Source organism: Alligator mississippiensis, chromosome 1, assembly GCF_030867095.1.
Source record: "Alligator mississippiensis isolate rAllMis1 chromosome 1, rAllMis1, whole genome shotgun sequence".
NCBI classification, from domain to species: Eukaryota; Metazoa; Chordata; order Crocodylia; family Alligatoridae; genus Alligator; species Alligator mississippiensis.
The window spans coordinates 242,949,755-242,965,409 of NC_081824.1; the positions used below are offsets into that span (position 1 = coordinate 242,949,755).

A 15,655-nucleotide genomic window follows, 5' to 3' on the forward strand; every position below is an offset into this window, starting at 1 on the left:
TCTGTTTTTTAGAGTAAACTCCTGGTCACATTTCAAACTCTTCCCTTCCACGGTGAAGGCCAGCAACAGCCCTCATTTAGTAAAAAACAAACCTGAGACTCACAATTGCACAACAACAGGAGTGGAAGCTTTAAAGAAAACAGCAGATATCATGAGACTCATGATAATATGGCCAAAGATGGCCCCAGGAGACAGGCGAGGTCCACAGCTGCCCTCTGGCTGAAAAGCAAAGACTTGCTGCATCCTCCAGTGCCAGGGAATATGCTGCCACAGGTCTTATGGCTGTGAGAGTACAGAGCACTTTGGAACATGCCCATTCCTACCAAAACAGCCATCTCAACAGGCCAAAGGATGAGCCAGTGACCTGTGACAGGGCTTGCAGGTGAGTCCAGCTGGACTGAGTCAGGCCTGATCCCACTCCCACTCAGGGTCCAACACATTTGACAGGACAGAGCTTTGATGAGTCTTTGTGCTGGCACACAAGCTGGATCCTCTTGCAACAAGGGAAAATCTTCACAGAAAGAGTTAATTTTGCTGCCAGCATCCACGTTAGTATTTTGTGGGCTGTTGCAGGCTCCCACTCCCTCAGCACTTGCTGTCCCTTTATTTAAGAGGAGGTAAAGCCCAGCAGGCAGGAAGACCTGCATAATATAAGAAAGCCTCTTCCGGGGAAGTGAGAAGCTGTTGTCAGCAGGGGTGGGGTGTTGAGAGTCAGTATAAAGACTAACCCAATATGTAAGGTCACTATTGACTGCAGATGTCTGGCAGCAGGGTGAAGGGTGCTTTCTGTAGTAGGGATCAAGAGCTGCTACACTGCTGGGGCAATGTTCTGAATGGGATGGTGACTGCAGCTGTTCTCTTAAGGCAAGGCCCTTGCAGAGTAGCTAGTTCTCTACCCTGTGCCACCCTAATAGGCTCTCTAGGCCTGGCTGGTGCCAGGGAGGGCAGGGTTAGCTCAGCTTCCATGAAGTGCAGAGCATGAGCCCACCTGCAGGCTGCTCATCTGCCAAGCTGCTGCCAAGCCATCTTGGAGCAGGCAAAGGATGTGAACAAACCAACCCTCCTTTCTCCTGACTCCAGAACCTCTTCAGTATGGCAAGGCTAGGCAAAGGGAGGCAGAAGGGAAAAAGAAGAGGGCAGCAGGTCTCAGCTGCTGAAGGTCTATGGAGTATGTGGGCAACTTAATATGGTCCCACAAGGAAGCTACTTCCTGCCTGCCCTCTCTTTACACAACTCATATTCAGACGATGAGCTGACCAGTGGCAACATAACTTAACTGGCTGAGATCTCAGCCCATTAGGAGCAGATTGCTACCCACAGAAGAACCCATTAGATCCCTATTTAATTCACTGTTTTGTAATGGAGGGGTGGCCATCCTGCAAGATGTCTGGCTGTTGCAGTCCCTACAGTGGGCAGCCCCAGCTGTGGAAAGCCTACAGCTCATCAGCTGAGCTGTGTGAAAGAGGAGCCTTCTCCTGGATGCCCCTGTCCTTGGGGGTCCCATGGGTGCCTGGTTCCAGGTGGCTGTCTGCCCCCGTGGGCTCCTCCTTCCTGTTCCTCTTTTTTTTCTCTGCTGTCTCCTTGTTTTTGCCACCTTTCTTCTTGGTCTTCTTCTGCCCTGCATTTGCTGTGTCCCCCTTCTTGTCAGTCCACTGTTCTGTCAGACAACCTGCAGGGATGGTGTGAATGAGAGAAGGGAGCAGTGAGACCATGGGGCTCCCCCTCCCCATGCTGATCCCCTAACCCCCGCTGGTTCTTTGTCCATCTCACCAACTGCCTCTAGATGCCAGGCTAAGAGGCAGCACCTTCCATTCACTCTTCTCTCACACGTGTTACCCCAATGCTGAGGCACTCAGTCTGCCCCCACTGAAAAGTCAACTCCCCATTGCATCTGCCAAAGTCAAACTCACTTGTATCTTTCCCTTTCAGCACATGGTCTGCACAGAGAAACTGGGAGAGGTCTTCTTTCTGGTGATGTCTGTACCAGTCTTCAATCACATCTTCATACTCCTCCACCAGCACATCACACTGGAGCAGAGAGAGAGCAAAGCCCAGTTCCAAGGACAACCCTAGACATGTACATGCTAAGAGGACACAGGGCCCCAGAAAGGACAAGCTTTACAAAAATGAATAGTTCATGCACTGTGGCAAACACTTTGAACAGGACACCATGCTCCAGTCTGAGGGAGCTTTCTCTGATCTTTTAGCTCAGCATCTGAAGTGCTGGGTCACGCTGAACTCCACACCTATTGGCCATTGCTGCACTCCACCCCAAACAAGCAGTGACTGGTTGCTAGCACTCGCACAGTACCTGTTTCTTGAGGTCAGCTACTTCTGCAGAGGTCTCATTCCACAGCTCGTAGGGAATGTCCATCACCACCTTTACCCCTTTGTGTACCAGGTTGTGCAGCGTTTCAAAGGTTTCTGACATTCCCTGAAGGGAAAGAGTAACCAAGATGAAGAGCTTTTAGATGAGCAAGAAGAGGTGGTGCACAGGCTCTGTGATCAAGCAGTGTCCAGTGCTGCTGAGAGCACCCATGAGAGCCAGGTCAGCAAGCAGTGCTACCTGCACCTTCAGTAGGCTTCTAGGCCATCTGCCAAGATCTTCTCAGTGCCCAAGACCCTTGGGCTCCAGCTGTGTCTGGGCTGTGGCCCATGCACCATGCCCTGGGTACAGCGTTGGTGGTTATCCATTGCTAAGCACCTGCCCTTTGCAAGGCCCAGTACTGTAGTAAAGAATGGCACAGGAAGCAGCATGTCCCACTGGCACTTCCATGCATGCCAACAAACATGCTCTTTTTGTGAGCATGTTTACGAGCATACTGCTGAATCCAAACTTGACCAGGTCCCAGCTCTCAGAAGCAGATCTCCCCCTGCTGTGTACGCATTGCAAGAGCTGAGCCATGGCCCTCTTCAGAGGGAGATCTGTTTTCTCAGAAGCTGCGTAAGCTGCCAGGGGACTACACGCATGGATCAGTGCAGATCCTGAGCTCACCTTTGATGAAATGAAGATTTAACTGGGCTGGGAATACTCCCAGCTATATTTTTAGGACAATTACCTGCTTGCCCCCAATCCCAATAAGAGCACAAGAACTGCTCTGCATGGGCCTCTTACACAAGCTCACTGATAAATGGTGTGGGGGGGGTGGATTGCCCCTCTACTCTGAGCACCTCTGCCACAGCTCCTCCATGATGGCTTCCCACTATGCAGATGGTTGGGTGTGAAGTGCTCTTGTCTAGAGAGCCTTTGACCAAGGAGTGGGATGGAGGGAAAATTTAATTAAGGATGCGAGTGAGGGAGAGGAACAAGGCAGCCTCAGCTGGACCCAAGTCCTGTACCTGGGGAAACTTATTTCTCAGCAGATGGCCAGGGACATAAGCTCAGATGCCCTCTATTAATCAAGTGCTGGGAGAAGAGGTAATGTTTCTTCCATGCAAACACTAGGGAGGAAGGGGATGAGAGATGTGGCAAACCTTTGCAAATCGATTGCTTCCACTTCTCTCTTTGTGCAAGTTGTAGTCCAGCAACCGTTTACAGATGTTCTCTGTCACTTCGATTAGCCGGACATCCCTGCACAGATAAAAGGAAACCGGTGAAAAGAGCTACAGGCCTTTGGGTTAGACAAATACTAGCTGGAGGACAAAACCAGCAGGTTAGAAATCAACATACAAAATGAAAGGCTTGGGGCAGTGTCCTTCTTCCCACTGCTCACATTTCTGACATGGTGCTGGGCCTGGCTCCAATCTTCCTAAGCAGGGGTCCAGTAAAGGTGGGACCCTCTTCCTCCAAATGCTGCTGTTCTCACCACCACAGCTCTGCTCACCATATTACCCCATCCCCTATATGGGTACTGCAAACAAACAGTCTTCTTTCTCAAAGCCTCCTGGGACCTGCAAAGGTTTATCACTATCTTATGTGAGGTTCCTGGGAACAGCAAAGGAGGTGCTGCACAGAGTGTCCCTGCTACTCCCACCACAGCCTCCATTTTCTGGGTTCCTATCTCATGCAGTCAGCACCAGTCACTTGGGGCTTTCTGCAGCAGCAGCAGACACTGCATACAAGTAGTTCTATTCTTGCCTCAACATTTGGAACCACAGGAGTCAACCTGTGCATTACCTGTCCACTTCACTGTACTACTTCTTGGGAAAGCACCAAGCAGAATTGTGAAACTGCCTGCCTGAAGCCCCAGAGTGCAAATTGCCTCAGTTGCTTTGCTCAGGCTTGAATGATCATCTTTGCAACCAAAATACTCACAATTCAAAGACATGCAGCAGTCTTATACTCTAGGTCCTTCCCCTAAGTTAAGGGACCAAATATCACACTTCTGTCTAAAGCCATTCACCTGCTCTTGCTGCTTGTAACACAGGGCAAGCACAAAGAAAAAGTAGGTGTACTTTGTGTATGCTGAACTTACTGTATATGTAAGGCAGCATTGCTGCTCTGCTGCACTCAGTATCATCTCTTTGGATCAGCATTTTCTCACAGCAGCAGTGGAGTAAAACATGTAAAGGAATTAATTGTATGGTAGTACAACCATAGAAGTGGCCATGGGGGGTGTCAGGGGCAGGCAATAATCCTGAAACTCAAGTGATTAGATTTGAATTGACTGGATCTCTGGAAAAACACAATGTTTAGAACAAAATTACCGTATTGCATTAACTGAAGTGTGTACTCTGCCTGGAACACAGGTTGCCTTGTGATCGTGAAGTTACAGCTGCTTAGGTGCTATCCACTGATTTACCCAGATGTTGCTTCCCAAAAAGCTGCAGAAAGAGACAGCTTTGGCAGTGTGAGCAGGAGCTCAAAGCCAGGGTCTGGCACGCCATGGATGGGGGCAGCTAATTCTGAAGCTGAGTAGTTCTCAGAGAATGCCTTGGCAAGTCTCTTTTTCTGTTCATGTCTCAAGGGCTCCACCTTGAATCCTGAGATTTTTCTAGCCTTGCTTGTTAGCCTGAGGGCTGCAGTTGAGACCCCATGGATTCTTCAGGAGTTAAACTCACCATGGAGCCATGCTTCAGAATCTCAGCTCTGGTTTTAGAAAGCTCTTCCTCTACAACTGTGGGGGCTAGAAAATATGAACTAAATGGAACAGAATCAGTGTCTTCTGCTGCAACTGCTTCCTCCTTCACTAACAGAACCCCCTACAGTCTAATAGCTAACAGCTTCCACAATGGCATGACAAGTTATCCATGCAAATCTAGCATGCACTAAGAATCTGAAAGGTTGGGATAGGGTAAATACATGGAATTTACTAGCAGAGCAAGCCAGGACCTCTGGAACAAGTTATGAGTTTGAGTAACAAAACCTCCTAGAACAGTGAAGAGAAGCTGGCGCAAAAAGCTGCAGAGCCCCAGTCAGTTTCACTGCAGAGCCTGGGGACCATGCAGAACAGCTACACTCAGATAAACCCCTGTCGTTAGCTTTAGATCTGTAAGTTCTGACAAGCAATGGAGCAGCAGCACCTGACAGAGGGACCACTCTAATTCTGTCATTGGCCACATGTCAAACACATCTTAACAGCAATAGTAACTCTGGAAAAGGGGGAGGAAGTCTTTGTTGCCAAAAACAAGGGGAAGACCTCACTCCTCTGGAAGTGAGCTCTGTGAAGCAATTTAATAGCTCAAGGAAGCAGCAAGGCAACCAGCGGACAGATGTCAGAAGCTGTTTCACTTACGATTGTGTATACTTGACTGCAGACCCTCTTCCATCCAGGAAGCCGTACTTTGTGTCAATCACTTCCTTTGTCTTCCCAGTTTCCTCAAAAGCAGATTTCAACTCTACTGCCACATACTTACATACTGGGGAAGAGAAGAGAAAACACAGGTAGATTAGCAGACCTGGATGGATTTCACTTGAGGACCATGTGTGATCCTTTCACCAAAGGACCATGTGTGATCCTTTCACCAAAGGACCATGTGTATTTAAGGCAGGACTAAGGCATTGTGTAGGCAGGTGACTGTATTATGCACACTGGTAATTAAATCATCTTTATGCAGTTTGGTTTCTGAGAATATATCTTCTATTTAATAGGCAAAAAACCTCCATGGAAAACCAAAGACAGAGCTCCTTTGGAGCACAAACACTGAATTAGAAGTTGCTTTGACACAACTACATCCAAATACACAGCCAGCTGTTACCTCAACATAGGGGGAATCCCCCAAATTATGCATCACCACCTGTGGGATGGATATCCCATAACCCTTTGCTTCTTCCCAGGCATTCTAATATTATAAAAGCCTAAATCTGTCTGTAATGCTTTATTCGCAGTCAGCCAATCAGAGTGCAAACAAGTGTTTGAACAGGAGCTGGTGGCAGTGGAGCGCCACCATAATAGCAGGGACACAGGGGATGGAGTGGGGGGAGCTGGCCTTGCCTCCCCTCATCCTGCTCCCTGGAGGTGGGGGCAATGGAGCAGATGGAACAGGGGGCCCGAGGCCAAATGAGGGAGAGGGGAGTGCAAGGCCACTGAAGCTGGCCCTGCCCTCCCCTGCCCTTACTTCTTGCAGGTGATGGTGGCAGTGGCACAGGGGGGAGCGGGGTCGGGATACCATGGGGGGCAGGCCACTGGCTCTGGCCTTGGCCTGCCCCTCCCCACTTCCATTGTTGCTGCTACCTTCAGGGCCCAACAGCAGGATGAGGTAGTGGTGGTGGGTGGAATAGCAGGCACACAGCCATGGTGGCAACAGTGTGGGGAGGGGAGGAGTGGGCCTGGGCTTGATACAGGGGAGGACCAAGCCTGAGGATGGGGAGAAGCTGGGCTGCCATGGTGGGGGGGAGCAGGGGGCCCAGGCTGACCTAGCAGTGGCGGGGGGGGGGGGGGAGGGGGGGATGGGAGGAGCAAGCTTGGGGGCTGACGGTGGGCAGGGGGGTGGGGAGGAGGGAATGGGACTGGGCCTGAGTGGAGGAGAAGCCGTCCTGCCTCAGCGGTGAGGGGGGAGCAGGAGGCCCGGCCCCATGCGGCAGCAGTGGGGGGAGGGAAGGAGTGGGCCTCCTTCCTCTCAGCCTGGTCCCACTCCTTCTCCCCGCGTCGGCCCCAAGCCCGGTCCTCCCGTCCCCCTGCTTCCCCCCCCCACTCCGCTGTGGTGGCCCGGCTTCTCCCCACTCTTGGGCCCAGTCCTCACTCACATTTGGGCCAGGCCTGCTTCTCCTCTCCCCCCTGCTGCTGGGGGTGGGGGCCGCAGTAGCACACTGGGCTCCATCCCCACCTGCTCCCCGACCCCCCTCACTCTTGTCAGGCAATTGGCTAGTTGTGAGATAATTGCCATGATGTACCACTGTGCACAGCAAAAGGTAGCTGAAGTCTGCACTCAACCCATGTAGCCTGCCACTAAGAAGCAGAAATGCAGCAACAAACGTAGAGAACACATGAGAACAATGGCCTGTGAATAAAGAGCATGGCAGACGTTGGCCTGGCCTGAGCCAGTAAAGAAGGAGAAGGTGGCCGATATTTAACCTGTAGTTGTAAGATTGGCTGTAAGTGGTGAACACATGGTTAGGATGGCACAGTAAACTACACATGTGCACAGAATAAGTACATTTCTTAAGATTTGGAATGTGGGGAGAAGTAAAAGCATTAACTGTTGTAATCTTCCAAAGACAGTTTAACTGCATTTTTCATAGCAACGTGCCAACATTGACAGGATATTACAGCAAATTAACAGTGTCATAAGTGAAGAACCTATCAGATATGTATACCCTGAAATTTGGGGGTGGGGATGGAAGCGGGGAAAAAAGGGAGGAAATTCGGAAATGCACACAGCATTTGTGTACGCAACACTAGTGGTATACAGGTTACATCTGACCACCAACAAGCTTCCAGCCAGAGTGGAGTTCAACTACTGAACTGTTTAACCTCAGCCAACTCTGAGCCAAAACCAAGACCACCCTGACCTCAATCACTGAGGTCCAGTATGCCGATGATGCTGTAGTGAAGTGTGTGCTTACTCGGAAGCAGACCTTCAGGCAGTCATTGACGTCTTTACTGAGGCCTACAAGAAAACAGGACTGATGCTTAACTTTAAGATGACTAAGGTCCTTCACCAACAAGTTTCTAATGAACAGTCCCCAGCTCAGGTAATCCAGATATATGGTGAAACTCTGGAGAATGTTGATTTCCTGTACCTCAGAAGCCAGCTCTCCCAGAAGGCTGACACGACGAAGAAATCCAACATCACCTCACACATGCAAATGCAGCCTTTGGACGTCTGAAGAAATGGGTGTTCGAAGACAGACATTAGATCCGAGACCAAGCTCATGATTTATATCAAGCAGTCGTGATATCCACTTGCTGTACAGAGCTGAGACAAGGACAATGTACAGGAAACATCTAAAGTTGTTGAAGTATCATCAACGTTGCCTGCAGAAGGTCCTTTGAATCCAGTGGGAAGAGAGATGCACCAACGTAAGTGTCCTCCTGTAAGCAACCATGAGTATTGAAGCGATGATCATTCATTATCAACTTTGTTGGGCTGGCCATGTCATCCAGATGTCCAACTTCAGACTCTTGAAGCAAGTTTTATTCTCCCAGCTCAGCTAAGGTGTACGCTCAAGAGGAGGGCAGAGAAAGTGCTTCAGGGACACGCTCAAGGTCAACTTAAGAACATGGAACATTGATGTCAACTTGTGGGAGACTATCATCCAGGAGTGCCCCAAATGGAGGACGAGTCTGCTGCAGGGATCTCGGTACTTTGCAACCTCATGACTACAACAGATGGAAAAGTGGGAATGGCAGAAACAATGCGTCACAGAGCAAATCAAGAATCCAGCGCCACCCACCCCATACAGAAACACATGTCCGAGCTGCAGTAGTGTTTGTCAATTCCGGATAGGCCTCATCAGCCATCTTTAGACATGCATATAAAACAATCATGGAAGACAATCGCTCTCAACTGCGAGGGATTGCCAAAGACAGGATGCACGATGGGCAGCCTTCAGAACTGAGAGTGGGGAAAAGGCGACTGCTATCCAGACTGTTGCCTGCTCCAAGGACTTCCAGAGTATTTCTGAGCAGATAATGGGACAGGCCTTATTCACTGGAAGTCAGGAGAGAAATACGATCCAATACATTATTTATCTTTGGAACTCTAAGTAAGGTTTTCATTCAAATTCATGGTGCCTGCTAACTACCCTGTGGGCTGCTGTAAAATGTAGTATTATTGCAATTCCTAGAACAGAAACACAAGAATCTCAGATTTACACCTATGGGAGACCACCAAGGGGTCACCTGCCAAGAGTCCTAGGATTCGTTTCCTCCCATTCCACAAACTCTCTCTACTAGAAATGGCATTGCACACTCGCAAGCTATAGCAACCCCCACATGGATGAGTTGTATCTTCAGTGCACAGATGCTGAGAAGTGGAAACACTCAACAGAAGTGTTTTTGGTACCCCACTGTTGGGTACATGCCACATCAGAATCCCTCTATTGCATTGGTTCTGTCACAAGTGCATGTTAATCTTATATTATGGGGCAGCAACAGCTCCTGAAAACAGGTACTGGTTATTACATGGTTGTTTACCTGGCATCTTAGGGAAATTAAAAGCCAGATGGCTAAAGCTTGCTTTAAGACCAGGTAACCAAGCAGCTTGAACTTCAGACTTTGACTGTACACTGTCTAATATGAAACTTCTGCAAGAAGAAAGGATGAAGGTTTTGATGAGATTTGCCTATCATCTGAGGAGTTTAAGATTGCTTTCTCCTAGATGACAACTACTGGGGCACAGTCAGGATGGCCGTGTGCATCTACATGAGGGAAGAACAAATGGGATTTTGGCTAAAGGATCCTGGTTTTGGGTACCCATCACAGTCATGAATGTATAAGCAGAACTGTGCCTCAAACAGGCATAGATGACCTGTCAGGGGGAGCAGGGAGGGGCACAGGTCACGCTGCCAGCCACCCCACCTCCTCTCCAGGGTACAGCCATTGCCTAAGGGGAGCAGCAGAGGCAGCTGGGCCATGGCAGCAGGGTAGAACTGTGGCCTGGCACACAAGTGGCTGGTGGCAGGAAATGGCAAGGGCAGTGCGGCCCCTCTCTCCCATCCATTACTCCTCATACTGCTGGCAGCGTGGCTGGCATGGGAGCTCTAGCAGCAGTGGCAGCAATGAGTCTCACTGCCCTGCTTGGCCCTCCTGCAAAGAGTTCTGCCTATTGGGCCATGGAGGCGGCTCCTGCCTGTGCTGGTCCAGCCAGGTTGCAGCCCCGTGCCAGCTGTGGGTTCACACATCTGGGGGGCACGTGCCCCCTCCCCAATACTGATGGGCTGTGGTTGGGTATGAGGGGCACCAGCAGGACCAAGGGGCTGTTTTCTACTTAGACTATTTACTAGGGTGAGACTGGGCATTGATGTTTACAAATGGGTCCTGGCACAAAAAAGGTTGAGAACTGCTGGTTTAGACTTGGAGGTTGCCTGCCGCTTTGTCAGGCACATTTAGCCCTGGGATGCATGAGAGGTCCTTGGGGTATGGTTCCACCTCTAGCCTACTGTGGCCTGCCTTGGGACTTTCACATGGCTCTGGTGACTTGGCTTGCTATATGCTCAGCACTAATTCTTCCAGGCTTGGAGCAGTCTCTGCAAAAGATAATGTTCCCCTGCTGTATGATGAAACAGCAAAAAAAATACCTGCTTTGGGAGACAAATGGAGATTCTGCTAGATATGCATTACTGTTCGCAATGGTAGTGCCTGGAGAGGGGGTGGAAGCAGGGAAAGAAACAGAGTGCGAGTGCCAGAGCAGAGCAACATATTCATGAAATATGGAGATGGCAGTGCTGCCCTCCAGTGTCAGGGCTTGACTGAAGCACCTTTTTACCTCCACAAAGGTGCTGAAAGTGTGATGCACTATTAATGCCAATTTTTAGCAACAGTATGCAGGAGTATTAGCACCTGTAGCTTCTCATTCATGAGACTGTTCAGAATGGTTTTTAAATCTTTGGGGAGGCATGGCTCTGCCAGAGAAACCAAAACTACTAATGTGAAAAATACTTGCAGAGCTAGAGAAAAAATAAAGGAAAATGCCTTTTCTGGGTTGACAAATTTGACAATGCTGCTCCAGTATGCCACTGCAACCATGCCAGAGGGTTTAGTGCTCAAGCAAGCCACTGTAAAGAAAAATCCTTTTGACTGCACAGACTACTGCCAATAAAAAAAATTCTGTTGACCACATTTAGATGTGTAGTATGAACTAATGCAAAGGCATACATGTTTACCGTGCTCTTCATACTTGAAGTTTGAATATCGCTGGTGGCAGGAGGCTGGCTAGTGAAGACTTGTAGAGAAGTGAGTCTGTAGGTTTGCTGTATGGGTGCCCAACTTAGCCCTTGGGAGGCAGATTGTTGAGAACTTTTCCATGAAAGGACACCTCTAATCCATGAGCACAAATTTACCTAGTTCCTTCCTGACATCGGTCACAAAATATGGGTCAATTTTGGCATCTCCTGCCATGACCCAGTCCAGCTCCTTGCAATATGAGCCAGCTCATTCAGGGCCCTGCCAGAAGTAAACATCCTGTCTGCTTGTAGACCTGCTTTAAGTCCTTCACCTCTGCATGGCATGGCACAGAATCCTACTGGTCCCTACTGTGATATACCTCCTGGTTGCAGGTGTTTTGGGGGAGTTTTAAGCTGCAACTTTGCTTCAGCCATAGTTTTAGAAGATCTAGGATCTCAGCATGACTCCAACTGCAGGCACAATGAGAAAGCAACTGAAAAGCTAGTGGGTAGCACTCACTTGAACAGAAAGCAGGATGCCACAGGCCAGCATTCAAACAGGGAGCCAACATCCAGTTGCCATGACCCCAGGGCAGCAGAAACCATACAGGTAAACAGAATTGCCAGGAAAAGGGAGGATGTAAAAGCAGCATGGGGATGTTTTGGAGGCCAGCACAATACACATCAGGATGGGCAGATGCATGCAGAACTCCTGCTCCAGAATTGTGTGACCCCAAATAAAGTTCTACTGATACAGGGGTGGTGCTTTCACATTTGCATCAGTTCAAAGGGCTGTGGTATGAGAAATCACTGAATTCTTGTGCAACTGCTTATCAGGTCACACAAACTCCTGAGAGTTCAGGGTCTGCTTCAGCACCCATAGCAAGCAGTTCACCTACCTTTATATCACTGAGCCTCATGTTTGGACTTTCTCCTCTCCCGATGACCCTTCTCTGATCACCAAAGTCCCTTATCCCTATGTTTCCCATCCTTGTCAGGTTCAGTCACCTTTTTTAGGCATCAGGTTTTCCAGACATCAATTTCTCCCCCTGGCTCCTCTCTTAGTTCCTACTGTCAGACAGCATCAGACAGGCTCACTGGAGCCAGCAGTAGCAGTTCCCTTTTTTTACTCTGCCCTCCCCCCTCACACCCCACCACAGGAAGTGCAGCTGGTGCAAAGCACAGGGATAGGCACTAGAAGGAAGAAGGCCAGAAGGCCCAAGGTGAAGGAGATCAGTGTCCCAGGCCTGAGCCCTGTGCTCTCCAGAAACACTCATGGGTGCAGGGGGGAAGGGGTCAAGGCTGGATCTAAATCCCCAGCTGCCCCTCTAAGTCAGGGGGTTTCAAGCTTTTTTAGACCCAAGGTGTTATCCCAAATGCTTGGATCAGGGAACCAGTGAGTTGTTGAGAGAAAGAATACTTGAGATGCAGAAATTTCCCATCCACTAAAGTTTAATCATGGCGCAGCACACACTCTTATCCTAGTTACTGTGCAAGCAAGGTCTTACTCCCTGTCCTGTTGGTCAGACAGCTCAGAGTCTGGCCAGGGCATTCAAAGGTGTAGCCCAATAGGTCAGTTCTCCAGCAGTCCAACTCCCAAGCTATTTCATACCATTTGGTTTCATGCATATTCATGACTTTTATTTCTACTCTTACTACTTGCAGACTATGAATAGCATCCACTTCTCACTGCTGGGCCTTCTCTCAAATGTCTTACCTGCATGAACACACCTGTTCCATAGAAGACCACGCCCTCAGGCCTTTCTTAGGCACGTCCTCCCTGTCCACTCATCCCCCCCACTAGCACCACTGGTGTCGATGCTTTGCTGTGGTCCACAGGATCTTGCTCCCCACTAGGTGCTCGCACCACCCTCGCGCTGCCCTGCCTAGAGCTCGCGGGGAGGCTGCCCCCGCCCCTCGCACAGCAGCGCCAGGGGCCCCTCTGCTGCCCGCAGCTCAGGCCGGGGCCCCGCGAAGCTTCCGGGTCCGGCTCGTGGCCCAGAATCGCGGCCCTCGGGCGAGAGCCCGACCCCTGCTCCCCGCGCTCACCCTCGCACTTGCTGGGCAGCCGGACCCAGTCGGTGTCGTCGGCGGCCGCGCGGCCCCCCAGGGCCCGGCTCAGCGCCAGCAGCAGCACGAGGACTGGAGCGGCCGGCGCGGCCATGGTAGCAAGGGGAGGCTAGCGGCAGGCGCCACGCTCCGCTTCCTTCACTTCCGGACACACACTTCCGGCACTCGCCTCTCCCTCATCACCCCTGCGAAACTGTAGCAACCCGCAGCCGCGCCCAACCCGAGCAGCTTGAGTGGCCGAGGGAACCGCCGCAGCAGCCCGACTGACCAATAGGCGCCGCCTCTCACCGCAGCCAGCCGCGGAAGCGGGTGTTTTGACTCTTCCGCACTGCAGTAGGCTGCGGTGCGCCACGACCCTTGTTGACCACGTGGCAGGAGCGGCCGCATGTGGTGCAGAGTGGGGCGGGGAGAGAGCCGCGATCTTCCCGCTCCCGTTGCGGGGCTCTCTTGCCTGCTGTCTAGTCCCTGCCCAAAGCCACCGCCGGGCAGGAGGATGCGGAAACTCCCACCCCCACGTGTTAGCCTGAGGCTGGGAAACCTCCGGGCCCGGTTGCGCAAAGCTTGACGCGGTGACGAGTAGCTGCGGGGAGCGTTGGCAGCTTCGGGGTGGGCCTCGCTGTGGCCGGCTCCGCCTTCATTGGAGAAAACGCGATTAGGAGCCCGCTGTTGCCGGGCCGTCCCTTCCCCCTGTCCATGGAGCCTTTCGGTGGGGACAACCTAAGCAGTGGGACTAGGGTGCTGTAACGTGAGGCCTGCTCTGAGCCAAGTGATCGGAGCAGAAGCTCCCTGGAGCGGGTGAGGCTCCAAGGCCCAGGCGATTGGTTAACAGATGGGCTTAGGACCTGCCTATCTTACCCTCCCCCCCCCCCCTCGTTACTTGGCTCATTTAGCCGTTTTCCCATGTTAAGCAGTTGATGGCAGAAGCAAAGATGTCTTGGGGTGAATTTCCTCTCCCTATCCCAGGGTGGGCAATTATTTTGGGCAGAGGCCTGCTTACTGAGTTTTGGCAAGCCATCAAGGGCTGCATGATAGACAGCCAGGGGCAGATGAATATTAATTTTCTAAATTTTTTTGGGGCCCCGCAGGCCAGATAGAATGGCCTAGTGGGCTGCATCTAGCCCTGGGGCCACATTTTGCCCACCCCTGCGCCCTACCCTTTTGTCTGAAGTGAATTCATTACAGAAGCAGCAGCATCCTTTCTTACCTCATTTCTGCAGGTTTGTATATACCAAAAGGCTTTTTTAGGTGAAAAATCTTAGCAGAGTCTGGGGCAGGGGTGGATGTTATCTGGGCAGGCTCTGAGGGTACTGGGACTTGAGTGACATTCAGTGCAGTTATTTTGCAGATATAGTGATTGATGTTATTTATGCAAATTTCATTAATAAAATATGCCATCACACTGGTGTTTCATTTATGTAAAATCTCCATGTTTCCCTAGGTGTAGCTTTTTCAAGCTGTAGGTAGTTGCTGAGTGGCTGAAGGGCTTGAGGCTCTGCCATTTATGCCCCTTGTATCCTTTCGCATTTCCACCCTTCATCTTTTGCCCTAACTGTGCCCTGCCCATACCTCACTTCACATATGCTCACCTGGCCTCCCCACAAGCATACTCTAGCCACCAATTCTCTCACCATGAGCAGGTGTGCTATTTGAAGTGCGCCGAGTGTCTGAAGTGACACAAACGGCAAGGATGCAGATGTTCATGCCTAATGAAGCATTTCAAATATGTCCAAAGCACTTTCTGAAATGTCTACACCCTCCACCACAGTGCAGTAAGGGATTCAGTCCTTTTATCCCACAGTGCTCTGCTTTCCCTTCCCTTGAGGTAGACAGCAAACACATGCTCTCCTCCACAGCACTTGGCTGCCCTCAGGAGGCCAAGAGGCATGCAGGAAGATCTGAAGAGCACTGCTGCTGTGTGCCTTTGTGGGTATTTTGAAGCACTTGGCAAGGAAAACAAGGGGTATCTTACATATTTGCACAAAACTGAAGCATTCTAGTTGAAGCTTTCAAAATTGGAGCAGTATTTGCAGCATTTAAAATGAACATGTCCAGACCCTCTGTGGCTACTTCAGTCTGAACTTCAGTCAGGGCCCAAAAAGTACCTGAGAACACAGGCACAAGAACAGCCATTTACTAGGTCAAACTGTAGGTCTGCCTTGTCCAGTATCCTGTGTTTACACAGGAGCCAGGCCATCTATCTTACCAGGAAGGAGGCTGTGGCCAAGAGGGGCCCCAGGATCTTCTGGGAAACTTTCCTTTCACTTGTGAGATCCCATCTCCAGGCAGTTTCACTAGGCAGTGTCCACTGGTTCCTTGGACTTGTTTGAGAGCGAGCAGGCGCTATCCAGTGTGCTGTGCTCAGTCCCCCCGTCCCCCCAA

At 50.6% G+C, this 15,655-nt stretch overlaps 2 protein-coding genes across 3 annotated transcripts in view; one reads left to right on the plus strand and one right to left on the minus strand.

Moving 5' to 3' along the window:
* The window catches only part of PEX6 (peroxisomal biogenesis factor 6), a 48,360-nt gene extending 46,347 nt beyond the window's left edge, over window positions 1-2,013 (plus strand). For both annotated transcript variants that reach the window (XR_009458980.1, XR_009458981.1), the window contains exon 19: window positions 1,930-2,013. The gene's annotated coding sequence lies outside the window, so the exon portion shown is untranslated. The remainder of the gene's footprint in view (window positions 1-1,929) is intronic.
* CNPY3 (canopy FGF signaling regulator 3) lies at window positions 106-13,450 on the minus strand. The gene is made up of 6 exons (XM_006263100.4): window positions 13,256-13,450; window positions 5,676-5,799; window positions 3,475-3,571; window positions 2,312-2,434; window positions 1,911-2,028; window positions 106-1,669 (listed from the first exon to the last, which is right to left on the minus strand). Exons 1-6 carry the CDS (start codon window positions 13,368-13,370, stop codon window positions 1,434-1,436), a joined length of 813 nt encoding a protein of 270 aa, XP_006263162.1. The 5' UTR covers window positions 13,371-13,450; the 3' UTR covers window positions 106-1,433.
* Window positions 13,451-15,655: the final 2,205 nt, after the last annotated feature.